Source organism: Candoia aspera, chromosome 1 (genome assembly GCF_035149785.1).
Source record: "Candoia aspera isolate rCanAsp1 chromosome 1, rCanAsp1.hap2, whole genome shotgun sequence".
Lineage (NCBI taxonomy): Eukaryota > Metazoa > Chordata > Lepidosauria > Squamata > Boidae > Candoia > Candoia aspera.
In genome coordinates, this window is record NC_086153.1 from 101,184,062 (window position 1) to 101,208,184 (window position 24,123).

Below are 24,123 nucleotides of genomic sequence, written 5' to 3' on the forward strand. Positions count from 1 at the left end.
AAGCACTGCTTTAGCCACTTTACTATTAATTATGAAGGCTACTCCATTTCTTCTGTGGTCCTCTTGTCCACAGTAGTAGATCTGGTGGTCATTTGATGTGAAGTGGCCCATTCCAGTCCATTTCAGTTCACTGACGCCCAGAATGTCTATCTTTTTGCTTATGGAATTCTGCCTTCATAAAATGGCGAGCTTCAAGTGTTGCCATTTGCCAACGTTCAGTTTCTTTCCCAGGGTTGTGACAAATCAAATCTCTCTTCGGGTAGGTATATATTAAGGATGTTTGATGTCGACAGGGGGAGACCTATTAGAGCAGTGTTTCTCAACCTTGGCAACTTTAAGATCTGTGGACTTCAATTCCCAGAATTCCCCAGCCAGCATCACTAAGGAATGCAGGGTATGCTTATGCCCTTGCATACACTGCTGTTGCTAAGATATATTTTGAGCTATAAAAACAAAGAGGTCCACCTCCATATTTTGGAGCTACTTGGTCAAGTGGACTCCCTAAAAACATCCACTTGCTTTGTTGGTGTCCATCTCCTATGATTAACTAATTGCCAGATTGCTAGCATGCGTGCCCATTCTGGAATAGATTCAGGGCTCATAAATCTGCTGGTGTTACCATCTTAATAATATCACCCTACCTGGTATACTCACATCTTCATAGAGCTGACATGCTCTGGAGTATTACCTGTGAGTCTGGAGACCCATTTAGAGCTGCTACTGAGATGCTCCTTCCTTTTTGCCAGACCAAAGGCACAAGAGCTATGGTATCCACCCAGCAATACCAGTGGGCCTGATAAGATACTGCTGAAAGATTTGGGCAGGGGGTGGGGGAGATAGCTTTTATATTAGTAGAGGACACCTTCAGGATAAATGAGCACAACTTAACAAGCAGTGAAAAGCCTTCACCAGACTTCAAAGTAATTCTTAGAATGTGAACTCCAAGTGTGCATCTACTTTCCTTGTGAAAGTTTGGAGGATGTATTAATGCTTTCTAAGGAAGAATGGGGGCTCAGAAAATGTGAGTTATCGTTGGCACCACATATGCATAGATTTTCATTAGCACTTTTCTAGCTTTTTCCCTCTATGTACTGGCATTACACTGCATACCTATAAAAACACTGCTTTGCAGTTAAATAGACCAAAATGTCACAGCCCCTGCCCTCTGAAACAGCATCCCCCCAGACATATGTATAGCTCCCACTCTTCACATGTTCTGGAAGTCTCTTAAGACCAGGCTCTGTTCCTGGAGTTCTGTTCTGTTTCAGTTAGGTAGAGCCCCTGCTGAATATTTTTCTTGGATGTAATTTATGTGGTTTTGTCTGGGCAGTCATGTTTCTTTAAATTGCTTCTTCAATCAATCAATCAATCAATCAATCAATCTTTAAATTAAATTTAAAATTAACTTAAAAATTTAAAATTCTTTTAAATGTGGTAAGCCACACAGAGTCTTGAAATCCAATAAGTAAAATAAGAACAGAACAGAACAAACTTATTGCAAAAATGAGAGAAGGATATGCAAAATTGGACATATGAAACTGGAAATTCTATTTGAAAATCAAATCCTATATTTCAATCTCCAAAATATTTTGGTAACTGACACTGGAACTCCATTTTTTAAATATAATCCATAGTGATTATTGAAATGTATCATCAAATCAAGAAACGATTTCTGGCTCAGGCCTCTTATAACATTAATTACGAAATACATAAATAAAATCTTGATGATGATTGTCAACAACAACATTCCTTTCATGCTAAAGTTTGTCTTATGCAGGTTGGATCCAATTTAACAATTAAGTGTGTATTTTACATGAGATGTATACTTGTACTGTATACAAGTATTACACGGGATTTGGAAATTAGAATCAATTTATGTACTTGTATTATTTTAATTTTATCATGTATGTCACCTAGAGAATTGTATTTGAAAAACAAGGATAATCATTTTAAAAACATTTTGCATATATTAATTCCCTTGAATTTCCCAAAGTTGTCAGTAGCAAGAAAATTAGCAAAGTTGGGTAAGATTTTTTAAAATGTAATTTTTATTTTGATATTTAAATAGCTTAATTTTTGGAAATAACACTGCAGTTCTAGGCATATTTTCTGGATATAAATCCCATAGATTTCAATAGGATTACACAGTTGTCTGGTCGTACACCTCAAGAACTTACAGTGCTTCTTTAAGTTGCATAGCATTGTTTCTATGTTTCAACACACCTTTTTGCTTTCAGTGGGATATGACCAGACTATAGCTCTCATAAAGCAACATGTAAGGTGCACTGAGCCCCAGTTCTAGCTATGAGTGAAAGTCATAGATACATGGAAGGATCTGCTTCCCATCTGACCCAGATTTTCTTAAACCCAGAAGTGCCTACATTTGGGCCCATTTTAGAGATCTTCCTTCAGATGTACTAGAAGGAAGATACAGGAAGCTTCCTTCAATGGATCATGTATGTCCTTGTAGCCAAGGACACTACTGAACATGTTCTCCTCCACAGTACATATTATAGAGATGTTTGCAGTACACTTATTCAGCCACTCCCCAAAAGGATACCAGGCTGTTCTATTGCCCATTTATTACTTATAGACATTGATTCTTTCATTATATACAAAGATGTATGTGGTGGCCATACAATAAAATAAGACAGGAAGTGATTGCCAGTAAGCACTGATTCAGCTTATTCAATAGGTCTATTTTCAGCATAGTTCCTGGATATTTGGATTTCCTATTTAAAGACTTCCTATAGTGTTGCTATCTTAACCTGGTTATGTATTATTCTATGGTTAAGGTTAGGGTCAGATTAAGTTAGTTCTGGTTAGGGCTTTTTGGTTTTGTTTTGTTTTTTAGTGTTTTACAGATCTTAGACCTTAATTACCGATTGTAGCCTTCCATATATGTGTGTGTATATGCACGTGTGTGTAGATCTGTGTGTGGATGTGTGGATGTATGAATATATCTAGGTGTGGGTGTGGGTGTGGGTATGTGTGTGTGTAATAAGAGATAATAATAGACTTATTTACTTGTAGTAAATACAATGAGTATTTTATGTATATACTTAAAGTAATCAACTTACTGATCTTTTGTATTCTTCTATATTTTATGCTGGTCAAAACTGAAATAAAATTGACTGATTGGTGTTTTAACATAGTATCTGTGTGTGTGTGTGTGTGTGTGTGTGTATGTGTATAATCATTGGGTTACAGACATTTTGAGTCTTATTTGGTTCAATAATTATAAAATTAACTATTAAAGTTGATTAACCGTCATCTACATTTTTTCATAAAGATATACAAGGAATCAGCCACATCAGGAGTGCTATTTAAGACTCACAGTGTCATGCACATTGTTTTCAAATGATAAAGAAATACAGGAATGTTAACTTCTGTTCAAACAAGAAAGTAGAAAAATCCACTTCATAATTTGCCTCTAATAATTTGTTTCTGCCTTATCAGTGTTAAATTAGTCCATTGGTATTTTGAATGGATAGGACCCTTAACTATTTCTTTGCTTTGCCTTTGTCAATACAAATACCATCTGTTTGTAAAATATTAGGCAAGTTAATATGTAAATAATTCAACCGCTGTTCCAATGGAAAGCCAGTTAAAGGGTGATAGTAAAGTTTTGTTCCCTCTATAAATCAGTCAAGTCTGTTTGATTACAGACATTTCTAGCTGTTTCATATCACTACAGTGACTCTTTTGAGAGTAGGGATGGCATAAAAAGTGCAAATTTAGAAGTCAGTTTAATATGCAAACACTTCACATTTTACCTTGTCTTTAGAGATACACTGGTCCAACACAAGATGCTGAGCACTGGGGAATTCTGGAAGAAGAGTCCCAGTTTTGGAGCTTAAGGAATACTTCCGAGTAAACCCACCCTAAAATGTATGAAATAACTTTACAAATACATGTTTATAATATGTTATAATGATTATCCTATTGTGCTGTATACAAATAATCAGATCGTCAGAGCTTACAGTATCATGTAAGCTTACCCAATATCATGTGTGAACACACCAAAGACTCCATCAGAACAAGAGAGTTTCTGAAACTTCAGCAGATATTGCCATGTATATATACCGGCACTGCCAAGTTTGCAGAGACTCTGGAGCAGTTATTCCATACTGACCATCTGGGCATTTTTGCCAGATGACCAGAGTACTTTCTTTGCTCCTCATGCTGAAATGCAATTAATTAGAAATGCTTCCAAGAATAAACAGGCCTTATCCATACCCCCTTTCGCCATGCATTTTTATACCAGCAACAAGGGTCAGGAAGACGATAGTCTGAAAGATATTTTTAAACATTTTCATACATGCTACTTACTCTCAATTAAGTGTTCTTCTAAGATCCTTCACCCAGCTTTTAACATGTATGCATAATATTTTAATTACTGTATTATACATAACTTGAAGCTATTTGTTTAAATAAACTTTCCCATCAAAAGAAACTCAATTTTACATGCATTATAATATCAGTAAGAGTTGCATAATGTATTCATCTTACAGGATCTGTAGATTTAAAAAAAAATGAAAAGAGGAAGAGTAAATAGAAGAGATATCTGGGTGAGACCAGAAATGAAAAAAATCTAGGAGTCACAAAAAAACTACCCACATTCCCAAACAAAGGGAATCCCATTAAAATCCCCATTTGGTTTTGGCCCCACAGCAGATGTTCCCACATATGCTGAGGTACTACCAGGTTTGAGAAGTCCATCAAATGAGATATTTATTTTGAAGATCCACTCAGTACTAGTTTTCTTGTTTTTACATACGGAGGCATCCTTTCCCCCCCCAAAACTGTCATGAGTACTGATGGGGAGCAGGAGGGGGCCCCTATCCAGGGGGAAAAACGCATGCATAGTTCAGAAGCTTTGAATCTCCCTTCAAAGAAACTCAGAGCAGACCTGCCTTGATTTCTGGGTTTAATCTGTGAGGGTTTTCCCATGGCCTTTCAATTAGCAGGATTCTGTCTAGTAGAGTAGAACAATAAACACTAGAGACACAAGCTACCATCTCAGCGTGGCTCTTTGCTCCAAGATAGGACAAAAACAGTGATGAAGACAGGGATGGTAAGCGATAGCGGGCCACCAGGTCCTGGAATTCTTAAGAACTATTTTCAAGTCACATGGCAGGGGGTCCATTTTCTGGCTGAGCCAAACAATGAAAATTGCTGATTTTTTTTTTAATTTATCAACTTGACTGAAACTGGATATTTCAGATTTTCCTTTAAAAAATCAGCAAAGAAAAGGATTGAACTTACTGATGGACCTTGGTAAAAGTCATAAAACTGAGTAAATCTCTTCTGAACATCCTTAATGACTGTACCATATTTCAGATCTCAGAATTTATACCGTTGAGCCAAGAAGATAAAATATGAATAACTTAAGACAAACACATCATTTGTTTAGTCAAATTATTCTTTACGTTTATATACCTTTACATATATTTTCTGAGTTTATTTCAATTAAACATATTACGTATAGGTAGTCTCACACCTAATGTCCATTTAAGGTTAGCACTCTGTCTTTGGATCGTGGCCAGCCTCCCAATCCAGAAAGAGTTTCAATTAACAGTTTTACTTTTTATAGTAAAGAAACCAAGGTTATTCAAGCTCTACCTAGCTGGGACATCAGGCTACTCAAACAGAGATAAGGAGCTAATGAAAGAAGTGATGTGCAGTTCCCATTGTATGTTGACATAAACATTAGGTCATTTAAAAGCTGTCATGAGTCAATATGGCTTCAGTTGAACAATTACCTATTAGTATGTGGTGATTTTTTTTTAAAGATAAGAGTAATTTGGAATATTATTTTCCAAGTATATGTTAAAATATATTCTGGGAAATGAAGGAAATGGAAAGTAAAATGAAAGGGCAGGAGTACTGCGACAGCAAGGGAAACATTTATGCAATTAATGCATTCGCGTATATGGAAGGTTGTGTTCCAGGTCCATGTTTCAGTCTTTTACCTCACTGCCAAGGGTAACTTTTCCTTCAAAAACATCTGCTGCATGACACTGTGAGACTAAGTGGTGATAATACTATCAGCCCACTTAATCGCATTGTATCTTGTGGAACACGAAGGGCATTGTTCTTTTGTCTTGGGACAGGAGTCTGTCAGCACAGAATTTTCCAAGATCAGGGAAAGTGGTGTGTTGTGTCTTTTAACCCTAAGTTGTTAATGAAATATTTCTTTAAAAAAACCCTCAAACCTTTAATTAATACAAGTAAGATTAGCTTCATTGGCTTAGATTACAATATCCTGATGAAAATCTGACTCTGGAAGTACTGGGAACACTGCAGAGCCATTTTGCAGGTAGCACAGAGGACAGCAAGTGGGGAAAACATCCATTAATCATTTGGCAAACAAAAATATCTCCTGCTCAGGCAGCAAATCATTGTCCTTTCTGCATGTACCACCCAACAAGAACAGTACCTACATAGGGCACCCTACAAATCATAACCATATTTCACAAAAATATGAAAAATGGAAGGAAAATCTTGGTCTTGTACTTTTCCTTTATCAACTCTCACTCTTTATTTTTTTTAAAAAAAAATACATCTTTCAGAGTTTCCAAGCTCTAGGCTTTCACACACACTGGATGGATTCTGGGAGTTGAAATCTAATCCAACTAGAAGGTAGCTGGCTGGAGAAAGTTGCATTTAACCATTCATATCTCTAGAGCAGTGTTTCTCAACCTTGGGAACTTTAAGATGTGTGGACTTATCCTGGGAGTTGAAGTCCACACATCTTAAAGTTCCCAAGGTTGAGAAATACTGCTCTAGACAGTATGAGTCTCCACTTGAGCTCGAAAACTTTCCATCTGTATAAAGAAGTAGTCTGGATATATGGACTGTACAAACAGCAGTGGGAAACTGCTGAACTCAGTGGCAAAGCACTGTTTGGCAAGGGGAAGAACACAGGTTCAATCCCATATATCTCAAAGCAGGGCAAGAAAAAATAAATACTGGCTAAATAAGCCAGTGGTTTGTCAAAGGATCACACAGGCAGCTTCCTCAAGTCTTCTGTTTCAAAGTATGCAGGACTTCTGCATGGAATAACCAGAGATTTGTGTTTGTCAAGTTTTTCTCATTACTGCACGTCTAATAGATCAAAGTTGAAGGTACTCACCTCATTCTTCAACTTGCTTCCAGAAAACCTTGGAAAACCAAAATATTTTACTTATACTTCAGAAAAGAATGCTAGATTAAAGTTTACTATGATGAAAGACCAGCATCAAATACCACATTATAAGCAACAATATTATTTCTGCAAATATCTATAGAAATAGTTAATTTAATGTCTAGAATGTATAAAGGCACTTTGAATCTATGTTGGAAATGTGAACAACAAGAAGGGACATTTTAACATGCTTGGTGGATGTGTGAAAAAGCTTTAAATTTTTTTGATTCAAATACATACACTGATTCAGAGAATTTTAAAGATTAATATACAATCGAGACCAGAAGTTTTCCTCTTGGGACTGATGGACAAACAGGTGGAAAAAGTCATGGAACTTTGTTTTGTACGTGATAACCACAATGAGATTATTGTATGTACAAAGAAGGAAAGATTTGGCAATACCTACAGTGGAGGAATGGTTGGTGAAGATGATAGAACTTGCTGAGTTGGCCAGATTGACTTGTTTGATTAGAGTGAAGACAATATCTACATTTACTGTTGACTGAAAACCCTTATGGATTTTTTTTTTTTGCATAAAACATAAAAAATGGACTTATGATTTATGGTTTTGATGATTAGACAGGATAGATTATAGAAAGAAGAGAGTCATGATGTAACTTTAGAGAAAGGGGTAAAGTTATAATTCTACTTATAACTGCTGTAAAGAAGATTGGAAGCCACTTCTTTGTATCATTTTTCTATTTCTACTATATATGAAAAAAAGAATGAGGCTTTTTAAAAAATTTTGAACCTTCATTACAAGCTATTAGGTTTGGAAAATGGTGTAATTAGGGCCATTGGAAAAAATCTTGCAGAATTGGCGGGCTTGTGGCAGAGCCATTTTAATTCAGTCCTAGAGAATAATTCTGCCTTCTGCTTCACAATTGTAACGTATGGTACATTTACTACAGTACAAGCAACCACAAAGCATTAAGATGACATATATATATATATATACACACACATACATACATACATACATACACACACATACATACATACATACACACACACACACAGACATACATACACACACAGACATACATACACACACACACACACACTTACATACACACACACACACACAGACATACATACCAAGGGTCTGCTATTTTTTTTTCAAGGATACCGGCTTGTTAAGAGATGGAAAGTAGCCATTTTCATCAGGCAGAAGATGCATGTAAATGTCTATTTGGTTTTATATGGGGTGAGCACATTGGTAAGCAGCAACCCCTTAATAAGCCATGCATTGCAGCAGCCTAATCTTACAAAGAGATCTGAGAATCTGCACACAGAAGGTTTATTCACACATCAAGTGAGCAATCCATAGTTGCTTGAAATTGCTTCACAAGCCAGTTTCTTCCTTGCAGTAGGCTGTTTTTGCACAGTACTTTTTATATCACTACACATTACTTCAAAAAAGCAGAACCATTTAGACATAACCAAATAATCAGCAGTCATGATGAAAATTCAAATGATATACATTAATGCGTAGACTGGTCCTAACTGATTCATCTTTGTTTATAATCCAGCAGTTTATTGCATAATAAACTGTTGGATACTTCTGAAAAGGATTTTTTTAAAAAAACTATACCTTGTTAAACCTTTCCCAGAGTACACAGAATGATAATATGCGCTGCTTTCTTTAATGCCAATTCCATAATAGTGATACCTGTAGAGGGAGAAAAGATGTATTAAAAAAGAGACGTAAAACATGGGCCCTGAGGGATGATGCCAGGAGCTCATTTTATTCCTCTACTCCCCATTCTTAAGTCAGTTCTCAATGATCTTGTCCCATAATTGGCAGTACATTTTAAAAGATCAGGATCTGAACTAAAGACCATAACTTCTACATGTGATGGAAAACCCAAAATTTTGGTATGATACAAATTGTATCACTTCCTTGTCTTCCTAAGGCTTAGAAAACAAAAGCAAGGCCTAAGTGCCATGTGGATCATGGTTATCATTTGGTCAGAAAAATCTTTGGGAACCCACAGATGTGAGGGGGAAAAAAAGCCCTAGCTCATATTCAGTATGGAGAGCCAAAAGAAAACAACTTAAAGAGTATTTCTGACAATAAAACATATCTGGGATTCACACTAATCCCTAGAGAAATAAATAATTCAGGCACATTCACTTTCACATAGTTTTGTATTTTGTCCAAGCTTATATTTAATGTGACCAATTTCTCTCTCCCCAAACACACACACACACACACACAAATTTTTATGAGCAATTTCCTTAACAGTTTGGTTTTCTGCATACATTTTCCTAACTGAATTTTATGCACGTTCTGCAAGTGGAGGCTGTTGTTGTTGTTTATTCGTTTAGTCGCTTCCGACTCTTCGTGACTTCATGGACCAGCCGACGCCAGAGCTTCCTTCGGTCGTCAACACCCCCAGCTCCCCCAGGGACGAATCCATCACCTCTAGAATATCATCTATCCATCTTGCCCTTGGTCGGCCCCTCTTCCTTTTGCCCTCCACTCTCCCTAGCATCAGCATCTTCTCCAGGGTGTCCTGTCTTCTCATTATGTGGCCAAAGTATTTCAGTTTTGCCTTTAATATCATTCCCTCAAGTGAGCAGTCTGGCTTTATTTCCTGGAGGATGGACTGGTTGGATCTTCTTGCAGTCCAAGGCACTCTCAGAATTTTCCTCCAACACCACAGTTCCAAAGCATCGATCTTCCTTCTCTCAGCCTTCCTTACGGTCCAGCTCTCGCAGCCATATGTTACTATGGGCAACACCATTGCTTTAACTATGCGGACCTTTGTTGTCAGTGTGATGTCTCTGCTCTTAACTATTTTATCAAGATTTGTCATTGCTCTTCTCCCAAGGATTAAACGTCTTCTGATTTCTTGTCTGCAGTCAGCATCTGCAGTAAACTTTGCACCTAGAAATACAAAGTCTTTCACTGTCTCTACATTTTCTCTCTCTATTTGCCAGTTATCAATCAAGCTGGTTGCCATAATTTTGGTTTTTTTGAGGTTTAGCTGCAAGCCAGCTTTTGCACTTACTTCTTTCACCTTCATCATAAGGCTCCTCAGTTCCTCTTCGCTTTCAGCCATCAAAGTGGTATCATCTGCATATCTGAGATTGTTAATGTTTCTTCCAGCGATTTTAACCCCAGCCTTGGATTCCTCAAGCCCAGCATGTCGCATGATGTGTTCTGCATACAAGTTGAATAGGTAGGGTGAGAGTATACAGCCCTGCCGTACTCCTTTCCCAATCTTAAACCAGTCCGTTGTTCTGTGGTCTGTTCTTACCGTTGCTACTTGGTCATTATACAGATTCCTCAGGAGGCAAACAAGATGACTTGGTATCCCCATACCACTAAGAACTTGCCACAATTTGCTGTGGTCCACACAGTCAAAGGCTTTAGAATAGTCAATAAAACAGAAGTAGATGTTTTTCTGAAACTCCCTGGCTTTTTCCATTATCAGCGGATATTGGCAATTTGGTCCCTAGTTCCTCTGCCTTTTCTAAACCCAGCTTGTACATCTGGCGATTCTCGCTCCATGAATTGCTGAAGTCTGCCTTGCAGGATCTTGAGGATTTACTTACTGGCATGTAAAATAAGTGCCACTGTTCGATATTTTGAGCATTCTTTTGTGTTTCCCTTTTTTGGTATGGGGATATAAGTTGATTTTTTCCGATCTGATGTTCTTGTGTTTTCCAAATTTGCTGGCATATAGCATGCGTTACGTTGACAGCATCATCTTGCAAGATTTTGAACAATTCAGCTGGGATACCATGGTCTCCTGCTGCCTTGTTATTAGCAATGCTTCTCAAGGCCCATTCAACCTCATTCTTCAGGATGTCTGGCTCTAGCTCACTGACCACACCATCAAAGCTATCCCCAATATTCTTTTCCTTCCTATACAGGTCTTCTGTTTATTCTTGCCACCTTTTCTTGATCTCTTTTTCTTCTGTCAGGTCTTGCCATCTTTGTTTTTGATCATACCCATTTTGGCCTGGAATTTACCTCCAATGTTTCTAATTTTCTGGAAGAGGTTTCTTGCTCTTCCTATTCTATTGTCTTCTTCCACTTCCATGCATTGCTTGTTCAAAAATAATTCCTTGTCTCTTCTGGCTAACCTCTGGAATTTTGCATTTAATTGGACATATCTCCCCCTATCACTGTTGCTTTTTGCTTTCCTTCTTTCTTGGTCTACTTCTAGTGTCTAAGCAGACAGCCACTTTGCCTTCTTCATTTTCTCTTTCTTTGGGATGTACTTTGTTGCCGCCTCCTGAACAATGTTGCGAACTTCTGTCCAGAGTTCTTCCGGGACCATATCTACTAAGTCCAGTCCCTTAAATCTATTCTTCACCTCCATTGCATATTCCTTAGGGATATTAGTGAGCTCATATCTAGCTGATCTGTGGGTCTTCCCTAATCTCTTTAGTCTGATCCTAAATTATGCAAGAAGAAGTTCGTGATCGGAACTACAATCAGCTCCAGGTCTTGTTTTTACCAACTGTATAGATGTCCACCACCTTTGGCTGCAAAGGATGTAGTCCATCTGATTTCGGTGTTGTCCATCGGGTGAAGTCCATGTATAAAGCCAGCTCTTAGGTTGCTGGAAGAGGGTGTTTGTTATGCGAGTGAGTTGTCTTGGCAAAATTCTATCAGCCTATGTCCTGCTTCGTTTTGTTCTCCCAGGCCATGCGTACCTGTAATTCCAGGTGTCATTTGACTGCCCACCTTAGCATTCCAGTCTCCCATGATGAAAATAACACCTCTTTTAGGCGTGTTGTCCAGTAGGTGCTGCAGATCCTCATAGAACTGCTCTACTTCAGCTTCTTCAGCATCTGTGGTTGGGGCGTATATTTGGATCACTGTGATGTTAGATGGCTTGCCCTGAATTCGAATTGAGATCATTCTATCGTTTTTTGGATTGTATCCAAGCACTGCTTTAGCCACTTTACTATTAATTATGAAGGCTACTCCATTTCTTCTGTGGTCCTCTTGTCCACAGTAGATCTGGTGGTCATTTGATGTGAAGTGGCCCATTCCAGTCCATTTCAGTTCACTGACGCCTAAAATGTCTATCTTTAATCTTGACATCTCACCAATAACCACATCCACTTTGCCCTGGCTCATAGATCTTACAGTCCAGGTTCCAATGGTGTGTTGATCCTTAGAACATCGGATTTGCTGTTCACCACCAGCACCGTCGGCCGCTAGCCATCCTTTCGGCTTTGAGCTCGCTGCGTCATCACGTCTGGGGCTAGTTGAACTCATCCTCTGTTCCTCCCCAGCAGCATTTTGACCATCTTCTGACCTGGGGGTCTCATCTTCCGATGGTATACCGACATATCTCTGGTTGTACTGATCCATTGAGTTTTCACGGCAAGAATACTGGGGTGGGTTGCCATCACCTTCCCCAGGGATCACATTTAGTGTGACCTCTCTGTCATGACCTTCCCGTCTTGGGTGGCCCTTCACGGTTTAGCTCACGAGTGGAGGTTACATCACAAAATTCGGGAAATGCAGATTTCGGCATACACATACACATGCACATACTGTACACATACACACACACACGCACACACACACATGAATGACAGAAGTACACATTCAGTACATTTGTATTTGTTCTTCGGCTCGAAATTCCGCTTTCAAGAAATCTGGCGACTCTCTCCACTTACATGAATGATCAACTCTTCTAATTCGGGCTGAGACACAGCAGAGGCAACGCCCATCTTGGAAATCCCAGCTACCAACACTTCCTCTTTCACTTGTGGTTCCAGCAAGAGTGCTGCTTCCTCTAGCTTAGCCCATGACCTCTATTCCCTCCATCATGCCCACTATCCTTTACTTGTACCCGCTTGACATTTCTGCATTCTAGATAATGAACATCTTAGCCCTAAAGTACCAATAAGTTCAATTAGACATCACCAAGGGAGAGGAGGGGCCAGACACCCAGCTGCCATATCCAGTCGCAATGAAGTTCCACCTTCATTGACAACCCTTTCGTTCTTGATTCTATTTCTTCTTGTATTACAACACACACATCTTAAGTACCCTTTGCCCACTATATTCCATTCACTTTTATTTTTCCTGACATGCCAGCTCTCTTATCTATAAATGGCCTGCTTTTATACATAGCTATTTTTGCTACTTTCAACAAACATAAATTCCTCACACAGACCACATACTAACATTTCTCCACCCATTTCCACCTCTTTAGCAAACATTCTAACATGGTTCACAAATTTATGTAAGTGCTCTATTTTTTCTATTTGTATATAACTTGAAATTGTTCTCTCTATTTTCCCTGTCAAATACAGCTACATTGGTTTGGGTACGTTAATTTTCAGATCCATATTCCTCATTGCATTATACAATCCATATAACATTCACTGCAGATTATTTCGGTTCTCAGCCAGTAACATGAATAAAAAAGTATGCATACACACACACACACACACACACACACACTCCATTGCATACTTTCCCCCCCCCCCCACTCTATTACTTCCGTCCATTTTCCATTCATTCTACCTGGAGATTAAGCTATCTTCTAATCTTTCTTTGTACAGGACTTTTACTTTCTCTTGCTCTATTTTCACTTCAGTTTCTTTCATTTCTTTCCCTTTCTTTTAGATTTATTTTTCCCCAAATCCACTGTTCAACATTACTAAAAAAAAAATGTTCTGTTCCACAGTCAGAACCTCTCATTATCCTTGTAATCTTCACTCATTCTCTCAGCCTTTCTTCATAAAAACCCAAATCAATTATACTTTTAGACTACACGTGAATAGATTTATGTTTACACCACATATTCAAAACAGATCTTTATTTAGGCAGATACTCACCAGATAATCACCATTCCCATTCATTCTTAGGTCTCCAAATGGCCCAATAACTTTTTCTGTATTCTTTCATCTTGCTCCCAATCACCCATTACTGTCACTTAATAAAATTACATTTACATTAATGAACAATGATCACATTAATTCAGAATGTTAAGCATTTGTTTATTTGTTTGTTTAAGCACTCTAGTTATATGGCCACCCATCTCACAAATGTGACACTTGTGAAATGTGAAAAAAACTACACAAAAAAATATTGACAGAAGTTAAAAGCCTACAGTGGTCACTGAGGATAAACCCAAACAAAACAATCAGCAGAATCCTTTCAATGGGATATCTAACCTCCCAAGGGTCTGGAGCACATCCAGGACTTCAGGGTTTTGCAAAACACCATCAGGATCAGGGCCAATCAGGGGGATCTGGTATTCCAGAGGACAGGGGCTGGGATGGAAAGGCTGTAAGATGACATTCTTTGATCGAGGGGACCAGGACCATGCCCCTCCTGTTGGATCTAGTGGGATGGGTAGAAACAACTAGGGAGAGATTTCCCTGCAAATAACCCAGCCCCATGCCTTGAAGGACTTTATAAGTGACAACCAGCACCTTGAATTGCACCCGGAAGCATTCCAGGTTCTTTTATTATGACCATTCACTGGAACAACTATCACCAACCTATGAATTCCTACAGTACTTTCATACATACCTACAACAGAATAAATGACACTTTCTAACATACTATGTTGCCCGTTCATTTATAATTAAACCTATACCTTCACTTCCATACATGCATTCACCACTCCTCTACATGTTCAAACCACCTTCATTTAGCTCTTTTACAATCTATCATCTTCTCTTAGTTTCACAAACATAACATGTTCATTTTTCTTTCTTTCATTTGTTATTTCATGCCCTTTACCATTTATTCCTCTTACGCTTCGAGTCACAATCTTTCATATACCATGGTCACCAGGAGGTGGACTTATAGACATTGACCTCTCCTGTCCATCATGGCTTTGGTTAGTTAAGGCTTTCACATAACAATTTTTAGTGGGCAAAGAAAAGAGTACACTAGATTACCAGCCTTAGTCATACCCCTGCCATGTGCTGCATATCCTGCTAACAAGAAAGGCAGCGCCCGTCCATTTTGGCACATTGGGTGAGTATGAACCATGGAACCAAAGCCCAGTTTTATGACAATCATGCTCAGGCTATTCTATGCAAGGTAGGGTCTCTAGTTGAGAGACTAACTTGCAACCCAACATGCTGTTGCCCTTATAATATCAATAAGGAAATAAAGATAGTGTACTAACATATTCAGGTACCAAATATATGACTTAATATCTACAGATATCATATTTTTTCACGTTATGTATAGTGAAAGAAGAGAGCCAGTTTGGTATTGTGCTTAAGGCATCAGGCTAGAAACCAGGAGACTGTGAGTTCTGGTGGCAGAAATATAGGCAAAAGTAGAGTTTGTGAAAAAGGACCGGGAATTCAGTTCAGTTATGGTACTAAAATACTTCAGCTCAGAATTCTTAGAAAATGTATGTTTTGCACAGATCTTTGGGTGCCAAGAAAAAGAAAAAAATAATAATTCCTGCAGACCTGAAATTTACCTATCTGGATATATTGTTCCCCTGAAACCTCTCTTACTAAATAGACCTTTGAACCATTACATTTGTTTAATTAAAACATTTCTGTCCCAACTTATCTAGTACTCAAAGCAGTTAATAACAGTAATTAAAACAGTACCATATATACACTGAAAACATTTGACCAGAAATTTAAAAGCATCAACATTATACTTAGATCTACAAAGACAGTAGAAATTAAATTAGGTTTCCACCTTATATTTGAAAAGGAGAGTGTTAGACCCTGATGGACTTTCAGGAGGTGGACTATGCGGCAGCATAACCAAAAATCCTGCTTGCATGAGCGCCAGGATTTTGTAAAGCTTATCTCAAAGAAGAGATGTGCTTCGTACATTTCAATTTTTTTCTCAGGACTGATCCTCATATCCTGGTTGCCCCAGTGTGTGGGTGAGGCACCTACATTTTTGCTACATTTTGCTACATTTCCACCCAGGTTTTCTTACCTGGCATCCAAAATAGTGTTTTGCTAGTACAGGACAGGCATTTTGGTCTGTCAGCTGCACTTTATTCCATCCAAAATAAATGCCTCTGTTCCAATTGGGGTATGCTCTGGTGGGCATGCCCCCTGCCCCAGTCCCTGTTCTCTGATTTTGATAGCATTTCATATTGAGCTGTTGGACTGCCTGCTATGAAAGGCTGGTCTTTTTTGTCTTCAATTGTCTTTTTTTTTTCCTGGATCAGCAGAGGATTGGCAAAATATTTGTTTGTTTTTAACTGAGTGACAAGATTTCTACACTACTAACTTCCCCCTTGTAGCTCAAGTGACCGGAAGAATGGTAAATTCACCATTCCACCATTCACCATTTTTTCACAGGCCACAGAAAGGAATGCAATTGGCACTTGCTTTCCTGGCATGGGTAGGAAGGAAAAAGAAGCAGGAGAACCCATCAGTCAGGAGCTTGGTTAACCGCAGTCTGGAGGGAACACCTGGCTATCATTAAGGCAAACATGGAGGAAGGAATTGAGAAATGGAAAAGGATTTAAGATTGGAGTGTGGAAAAACCCACTGTCTTTATTCCTATACTTATAGGGACTTGTCAGGTACTACATGGGGAATAACACTGGAGCAGAGAACAAGAGGGGGGGGGGAGTAATTCATCTCTTTCCTCCCTGTGCATCTGGCATGTGCTAAAGGGTCCTTTGTCTATACATATAGCAAACATCACAGAGAAAGTCAAAATCTCCTTCTTTCCTGCTCCTTGCAGGGTGGGAAAATTTCCAAATATGAGACTGACTCAAAAACCAAAGCCAAATTATTTCATTTCTTGGGGGCAAGGAGAAATAACTCTGATCAAATCTCCAACAAATGGGGTAGAGGTCTTTACCCACCACTATGTGAGCTTTAGATACTTTTTCTTAAGATGCATTTAGTTTCAATAGCGTTCTACAGAGAGATGTCATCTATCATATAAAAGACACACATATAAAATATATAAAATGTCATGTATTGTATAAAAGACACACAGACACACACACATGCACACAGCAACAGATTTAAGATGAGTTTGGAAAAGGCAACAGAGTTACAGGTAGAAAAAGGTAGGCTGGATCTATTTAATTTGTATTAGTCTGAAAGAAAGAAGAGCAGTGATGCTAATTTTTAGCCTTCTCATTAAAATTTCCAGGAAGAAACAAGCCAAGCTGATTTTTCCCACCCTTCTTTCTCCCTGTGCATGAACATATGTCCCTGTGCTGCAAGCAAACCTGACCAGAGCATATGCCAACACAAATGATAGCTGATAAGGCCATGATATGATTAAGCTGCTCAGGGAATTGCAATAACTCGTTATCGCAAGGCCAGCTGCCATATCAGTTTTATTAACCCACTAAATCACTTTTAATAAGTAAGATAATGCCTTTCAGAAATGGTGGAAGGAAGTTAAGATTTAGCATTGATCCAAGTCTACCCCCAAAATTAAACTGTAACTGGAGCTCAGTCCCCAAGAGGTATATTCCCTGACCCATACACACATTACCTTCAAGGGAGACCCTGCAACACTGCTGGACTTGGCTCTCCCTCAGAGCACGTGAGCTACAGTGAAACCCTGTGACTTAATTTAAGCAGGCCTAATTTATTTCTCTCATTAATTTCCACTGGGTGTATATGCATCCAACCTTCTTGGATTGGCATTTTCATTGTATACGATCTGTGCTGACTCCCCTGGATTTCCATCATTTTGGCTCCATTTTAATTGTTCTCTTGATGGAAACATTATTTGCTACCATCTAGTGTGGGTCCTGCCTTTTGCATTACAGATCTAGTAGCCCTGCTCTACTCACTTCGAACTCTTTTCTTCTTCACCATCTTCTTGCCCAAGTACCATTCTTTTCCCCTCACACCTCATTTTTTCTGCTTGTATGATAGTAAGAATTGGCAGTTAAAGGCAATGGATCTGATAATAGCAATGGCAGACTCTACTGAACATCCCTTGACATTTCTATGAAGGACTTCCATCTGAAACTCCAGAAAACACCTGACAATAATTTGTGACAATTATAAGGTTAGATGATTTTTAAAAAGTGGCTCTCCCTACTGCAGAAAAGATGGCCAGCTAGAGAGTATAAATGAAAAATTTGGGAAGTGCCCTATCTTCTCCAAGCACAAAGATACTGGAAATGCCAGGCATCCATTCTGTTTTTAACTCAAGTCTCGCATCTTCCTTCCACTCAAAAGAGAGTTCCTCCAAGTTAGTAATCATTAAACACACGACCAATGCAATAAATTCCTCTATCATTATAAGGCCTCTATTGTAGGTAGGAAATGAGCGCCTTCTGTTCCTGCAGGTATTGTTTGGCTCCAATCCCTATCAGCCAAAGTGTGTGTACACTGTTTTGCCTAATCCGACCGGTCTTTCGAAAACCATCGTGCTGTTGTAAGTGTGAGATTCTTGAACTCACTCAGTATCTAAGCTGCTGGCCTCATTTTCTTAAATGATAATGTTGCCTTATTACAATAGCAATCACCAATATTCAATAATATGATACAGCGTGATATGGAGGTAAGAGCCAGGGTGAAAATTACATGCTCCCTCCTCTCAAAAAAGTGTTCGTAAACTATTCCAGAAGCACTTTTTATCATTTTCTCCCTACCCATTTGCTGGGGAATGAACTTCTTTCCACATCCATTTAATTCAAACAACTTCATGGCCAGGAAGTTCACACCAGGATTTTCCATGTTAAAGTCTTGTCCTTTTTTCCTCAAAAGAAAGGGGGGGGAAAGACTGCATTGGCCATACGTTTAAATAATTCTATACAGCCAGTCTGGTGGTTAAGGCATCAGGCTAGAAACCCAGAGACCATTGAGTTCTAGTCCCGCCTTAGGCACAAAGCCAGCTGGGGGACCTTGGGCCAGTCACTCTCTCTCAGCCCTGGGAAGGAGGCAATGGCAAACCACTTCTGAGAAAAACCTTGCCAAGAAAAGTGCAGAGACTTGTCCAGGCAGTTGCTAGAAGCCAACACTGACTCGAAAGCACCCCTCAAAAACTGAGAGCTTCTCTAGGGAACTATCACATTCGGAGTGATACTTCTATCACCTCACAATCCCTCCCATTGCATCCCACATATGTCTAGAAGTCTCATATCTCTTTAAAGGGTTTTCAGGGATTATAAGGGTCTGGAGCATATGGGAATTGGAAAACTATGGTTTTCAGTAAGCAAAGTCAATACAACTTGACAAGAAGCATGTGACTTGCTATACTTTGCTGTACCCTTTAGAGCAGCCTTCCACAAACTGGTTTTCCTTTAGATATGTAGACCTTCGATTCCTATAATTCCTTAGTCAGCATGGGGTTTACGCCTCTCAGAGAATTGTGGGAATTGAAATTAAAAAAAGAAAAAAGTGTGGACACCACCAGATTGGGATCGGTTATTCCAAAAACTGTAGTTCAGCTGATAACACACTGGAATTCCATCTACCTGTATCAGGATTGCATGGCTTTATTTAGTTAAGCATGAATTTAGAAAGCATAGCTCCTAAGAACAAGTCGCAGAACAAAACTTACTTTGAATGGCCCCTTGTGCCCAGCCGCCTAGTGGTGAGGAGAGGAAATTTCTGGCGAATTGTCTAAAGAGAAAGTCAGATATTAAATAATTGAAACTGGTAAATTCAAAAAAGGTTTTATTTTTTTCTCTTAGAACATCGGTTCTAATTGGCCCATCTGTACAAATCACAACATTTCTAATATTCAGGACCAAGGTGCTTTACTAACATGGCATGCCTCAGGTATCCTTGTAGAACTAAAAAGACCAGTGGAAAAATTTTGTTTTATCTGAACTGTGGAGATAAAACTATTGATGATGCTTCCTTAATGTAATTATATCTACCAATGGTACATTCTGTTAGAAGAGACATCCCTTACAGAATTGAGTGCCTCTTGTAAGGCTGAGACTCCATATCCTAGGCATATATTTGTCTCCTTTGCCTATTTATTTATTTAGCTATATGTAAGTTTATGTATAAGTGATTAATTATGCTAAATTCATTTTAATGATCAGTGACAAATCAGTATTATTTATTTTATTATTCAAATTCTGTCACCACCCATCTCCCCCCAAAGAGGGACTCTCTGGGCGGTTTACAATAAATAAATTAGCCTTAGAAAACGGGAACTGCAACAAAATATTATCATGCTCCAGTCAGAGATACCAGACACCCAGCCAGCTATACTATTCCAAGGACATGCTACTCCATTTCCTTCTGTGTTTTTTGTTTGTTTGTTTTTTGTTTGTTTGTTTTCTGTCCCTAACAATCAACACTCCATGCACGCTGAGCATCCTCATAGGATTTTTTTCCAACTTCAGAGTTTTTCCCCAAAGGTTTTTTTTTTTTTTTTACAATTCTCCTAAGCTTACAGATAGCTCCCTCTTTTGTATGAGTGATGTTGTCTTAGTTGTATAAGAACTGCATTCAGAGGATGGGAAGAAAACCTAGTCCTAGTCCAACTCTATAATGTAGGAATATGATACCACCAAAGCTTATCAAAGGTATATAGTATTAAACAGAAGTCCCTCTGAAATTCCTTTCCACAAAACATCATGGTTCTTTTTAAGATAATTTTTTCTTCCCCACAAAATTATTTTAAAATTCAATTTTATTGGAAGTCGGCTTTATTAAAAATTATTCATGTCGAACTATCTTTTTGTAAACTGCTTGGGAAGACTAGGGTCTTGAGAAGAGGCAAAAGATGGAATGAATGAACACAAATTTATTGTGTTTCTTAGAAATTTGCTTAATATCAGAATTCAAGCAATATGCCTGTAGATATGCTTTTTTTTTTGTATGGGAGGGAAGGATAAAAGTAGCTACGTGAATCATGCTTCCTTCATTCTACAGTGCCGTTGTAGAGGTGAAGAATAGTGACCAGGCATCTGGATCCGAATTCAAATGATGAAAAATGTCATAAGAGAACACATCTGCACTACAGGCTTCATATACCAGCTCTTTAGCTTCCCGCAAAGAATCTTGTTATAAAGTTTGATGGAGGTGGAAATGTCATTGGATAAGACTAGAAAAGGAATGACAATCAGTCTAGATGAAACATGTGATATTGTTACCACAGAGCTTATCAGTGATATTTCAGGAATATTTTTTATATTTCTTGCCTGAATTAGCATTTCTCACTGTATGTTATTCAAATGCAAAATCTCCACACTTAAACATTCATCCCTTGATCTTAAAAATAGGCTCCTTTTTTCCTATTACATGAAGAACAAGGGTCAAATAACTTTGCCTAAATGACCCAAGTGAGGCTTGCAGCCCCTTTAGTATCCTTGATGAAACTCCCCCGGAAACATCAATAGGACAATTGCACCCAATCATAACTGTTTCCCAAAAGCTGTGGGTGAGCTTGTTCACTTGGCAAACCAATTTAATATTTGATTGAGAGAAACAACTCTGGCATTAAATGGAAACATGATAGTAATCAAGCTCCCAAATTACCCCCTTGGTTTATCTAATCTGATATAAAGCCTGGGCTTGAAATTTACTTGCACGGTATGACAGTGGTCTCTGTCTCAACAGATATTATAGCCCAGCAATCAACAGTAAAGCAAATACGGAGACAGGCAGCTAATAGAAAAAGATAATCCTGCTATTTCCAAAGCTAGAAGAGTGGGGGGTTTTATGTTTACAGTTAACTGTGTCTTCTTGGTACTGAGTCATTTAATATCATAGGGAGATGTGAACCCCCAAATTTCATTAAACTAATGTGTTTTGGCTTTTTAAGGCAATTGGAAGCGATTGTGGATGTTTTAAAAAGGCTGATCCCTGAAGCTGTCTTGGTATTTAGTTTCACCAGTTCCTAGTAATTTGGATTTAATTTGGAAAGGCCACCTCTCACATTGATTAAATGATTCCAGCATTAAGTACAGTAGATGTTTGGGTGGGAGGGAGAAAATATCTACAGTCTGCACCTTTTTCTCACAAAAGTTATGTTCCTTTCAACTTTGCCAAGCTCAGCATTCTGTTTCCTATATCCTATACTCCTTAAGATGGCCTGCAAACATCTTGCTTTTACTACCATTCCCTCTTGCTTCCATGCTAGAAAACAAAAAGGGCTGTATATATCCCACCGGCAGCAGGATTTAAAATACTCTTGAGATGTAGCAGCTGCAGGTTTTCTCAACCCTGTTTTCACAGAAAAAGTCAGAGATTTGATTATATGAGTCCAGGGAATATAGTGGAAATTGACTTCTAATATAAGATGAAATAAAGCAAGTGGATCAAATGTATCATTTACCTTTCCAAATGTAGCAGCACAAGCAGGCTCAAGTTTCTCCTTCCTGCAGAAGTCCAGATAGTGCGTATAAAGGATGCATCGGGGCAAACAAACTCCTTCACAGACAATATAATTTTCTTCTAACCTGCAGATGAAAAAGAAGCCAACAATTTTTAAAATGGTTCCCAATGTTTTGCCAGATTTTTTCACTGTTATTACCAGGCTTAAAATGTTTGAGAGAGCTTTTTGCCTTCAAAGTGTATTTCAATTCCCCACCCCCACCCCAAGCACCTTTCTATGCTCCAGCATCTAAGGATGTAGTCCTAAGAATTTCTTCATAAGTCTCATTGCAAATGGCGACATTGACTTACTAATTTATATAATTAATTGAGATTAGGAAAAGCTAGTGCTTGGTCATGCTGTGTGAAAAAAAGGCATCCTGTGTTTTGATTGGGATTGGTAATATTGCACTCTCATACATGAACGCTTCTCTGAAATTGTTACTTGCTGTGCCCACAGTGGGAGTCATCCAGGTAGCTATGTGCAGGAAAATGATGTAATAAACCCACAAGACATTGTATTGGGTTGATTATCATGTTCAGAGTCACAACCTGGAGAAAAATCTAGACTGGAGTTTCAGTATATCTATAAGAGCAAATCTTTGTTGAACATAAGTAGTTATGCATAATTTTTTATTGGTTCCTTTGCTAAAGATATAAACTTGAGCTCAAGATCAATTAATGCTGGACTCTTATAGCTAAAGAAATATATTAGCATTAGCACAACCACATTAGCTTTCTGCTGTGGCTGGCAACTAGATTTTCCAAATGGCTAAGAATTTTTGAGTCAGTATCTTAACTGCTAATGTCTGCAAAGGGTTGGCAACTAGAAAGAGGCAGACAGATCAGAGTTGGTCTGAGGTTGGCTTAGACTTAGTTTATTATGATCTATACTATCTATTACTTCAACATTCACAGAATGCTTGTAAGAACCATCTTTCCTAAATAGATTCCCTAGTTAAGTACTTTGACATTATCAGAGATTACTGTTGTTATTGTGTTACATTTATATCCTGCCTTTCTTTTGTAAGCTCAAGGCACAGTAAACTGGGATCTCCCTTCATTTCCTTTCCATCATGACAATAGTGATGGGACAGGCCTGGAGTCACCAAGTGACCTTCAGGATTGAGTAATGACTTGAGCCTGGATGTCTTCTATTCCAATCTCATGCCTTACTCATAAGTGTATATTGGTAGGGGGGAAAAAAGCAATCCTAGTGACTCTGTGGCCACTGCCATGTAATTTTCCCAGCACCAGCATGAAAGAGGTTTATCATTGCCTTCTGGAATATTTTTCCAATTTCCCAATCTAGTCTACAGCCTGGGGGTTTTGTAGCAGCCTTCCATCCAAGTGCCAACCAACTACATCTGATTCTGTTTTTTGAGCTCAGCCAAGGTGCAATATTAAAAATGGAGGGATACAACACAGTATTGAAATTGCCTGGGATTTTATTAAAGACCATAGGGCAATAGCAGACAAAACTTTACTTATATCTTCTTGGACTACTCTTGAAGCATTTTGCAATTTTTGGCTTTTTCAGTTAATATTGTTTCTAAAGTTTAAACCAAACAGATGAACAGAAAAGCTCTGGTAAATCAATGCACTTACAACCTCTTTCCATAAAATACACAATCCGGTTAAGTGAAATAGTAGCTAAATATTTACAGAATCAGGTATTTACATTAGGT

At 38.4% G+C, this 24,123-nt stretch overlaps 1 protein-coding gene across 1 annotated transcript in view; it reads right to left on the reverse strand.

Moving 5' to 3' along the window:
• The window catches only part of RFX6 (regulatory factor X6), a 54,105-nt gene that overhangs the window by 27,242 nt on the left and 2,740 nt on the right, over nucleotides 1–24,123 (reverse strand). Inside the window, exons 3-7 of the mRNA XM_063296198.1 lie at nucleotides 22,398–22,521; nucleotides 19,662–19,723; nucleotides 8,784–8,861; nucleotides 7,139–7,166; nucleotides 3,777–3,884 (exon numbers count right to left, since the gene is read on the reverse strand). Coding sequence (XP_063152268.1) covers nucleotides 3,777–3,884; nucleotides 7,139–7,166; nucleotides 8,784–8,861; nucleotides 19,662–19,723; nucleotides 22,398–22,521 — 400 coding nt within the window. The remainder of the gene's footprint in view (nucleotides 1–3,776; nucleotides 3,885–7,138; nucleotides 7,167–8,783; nucleotides 8,862–19,661; nucleotides 19,724–22,397; nucleotides 22,522–24,123) is intronic.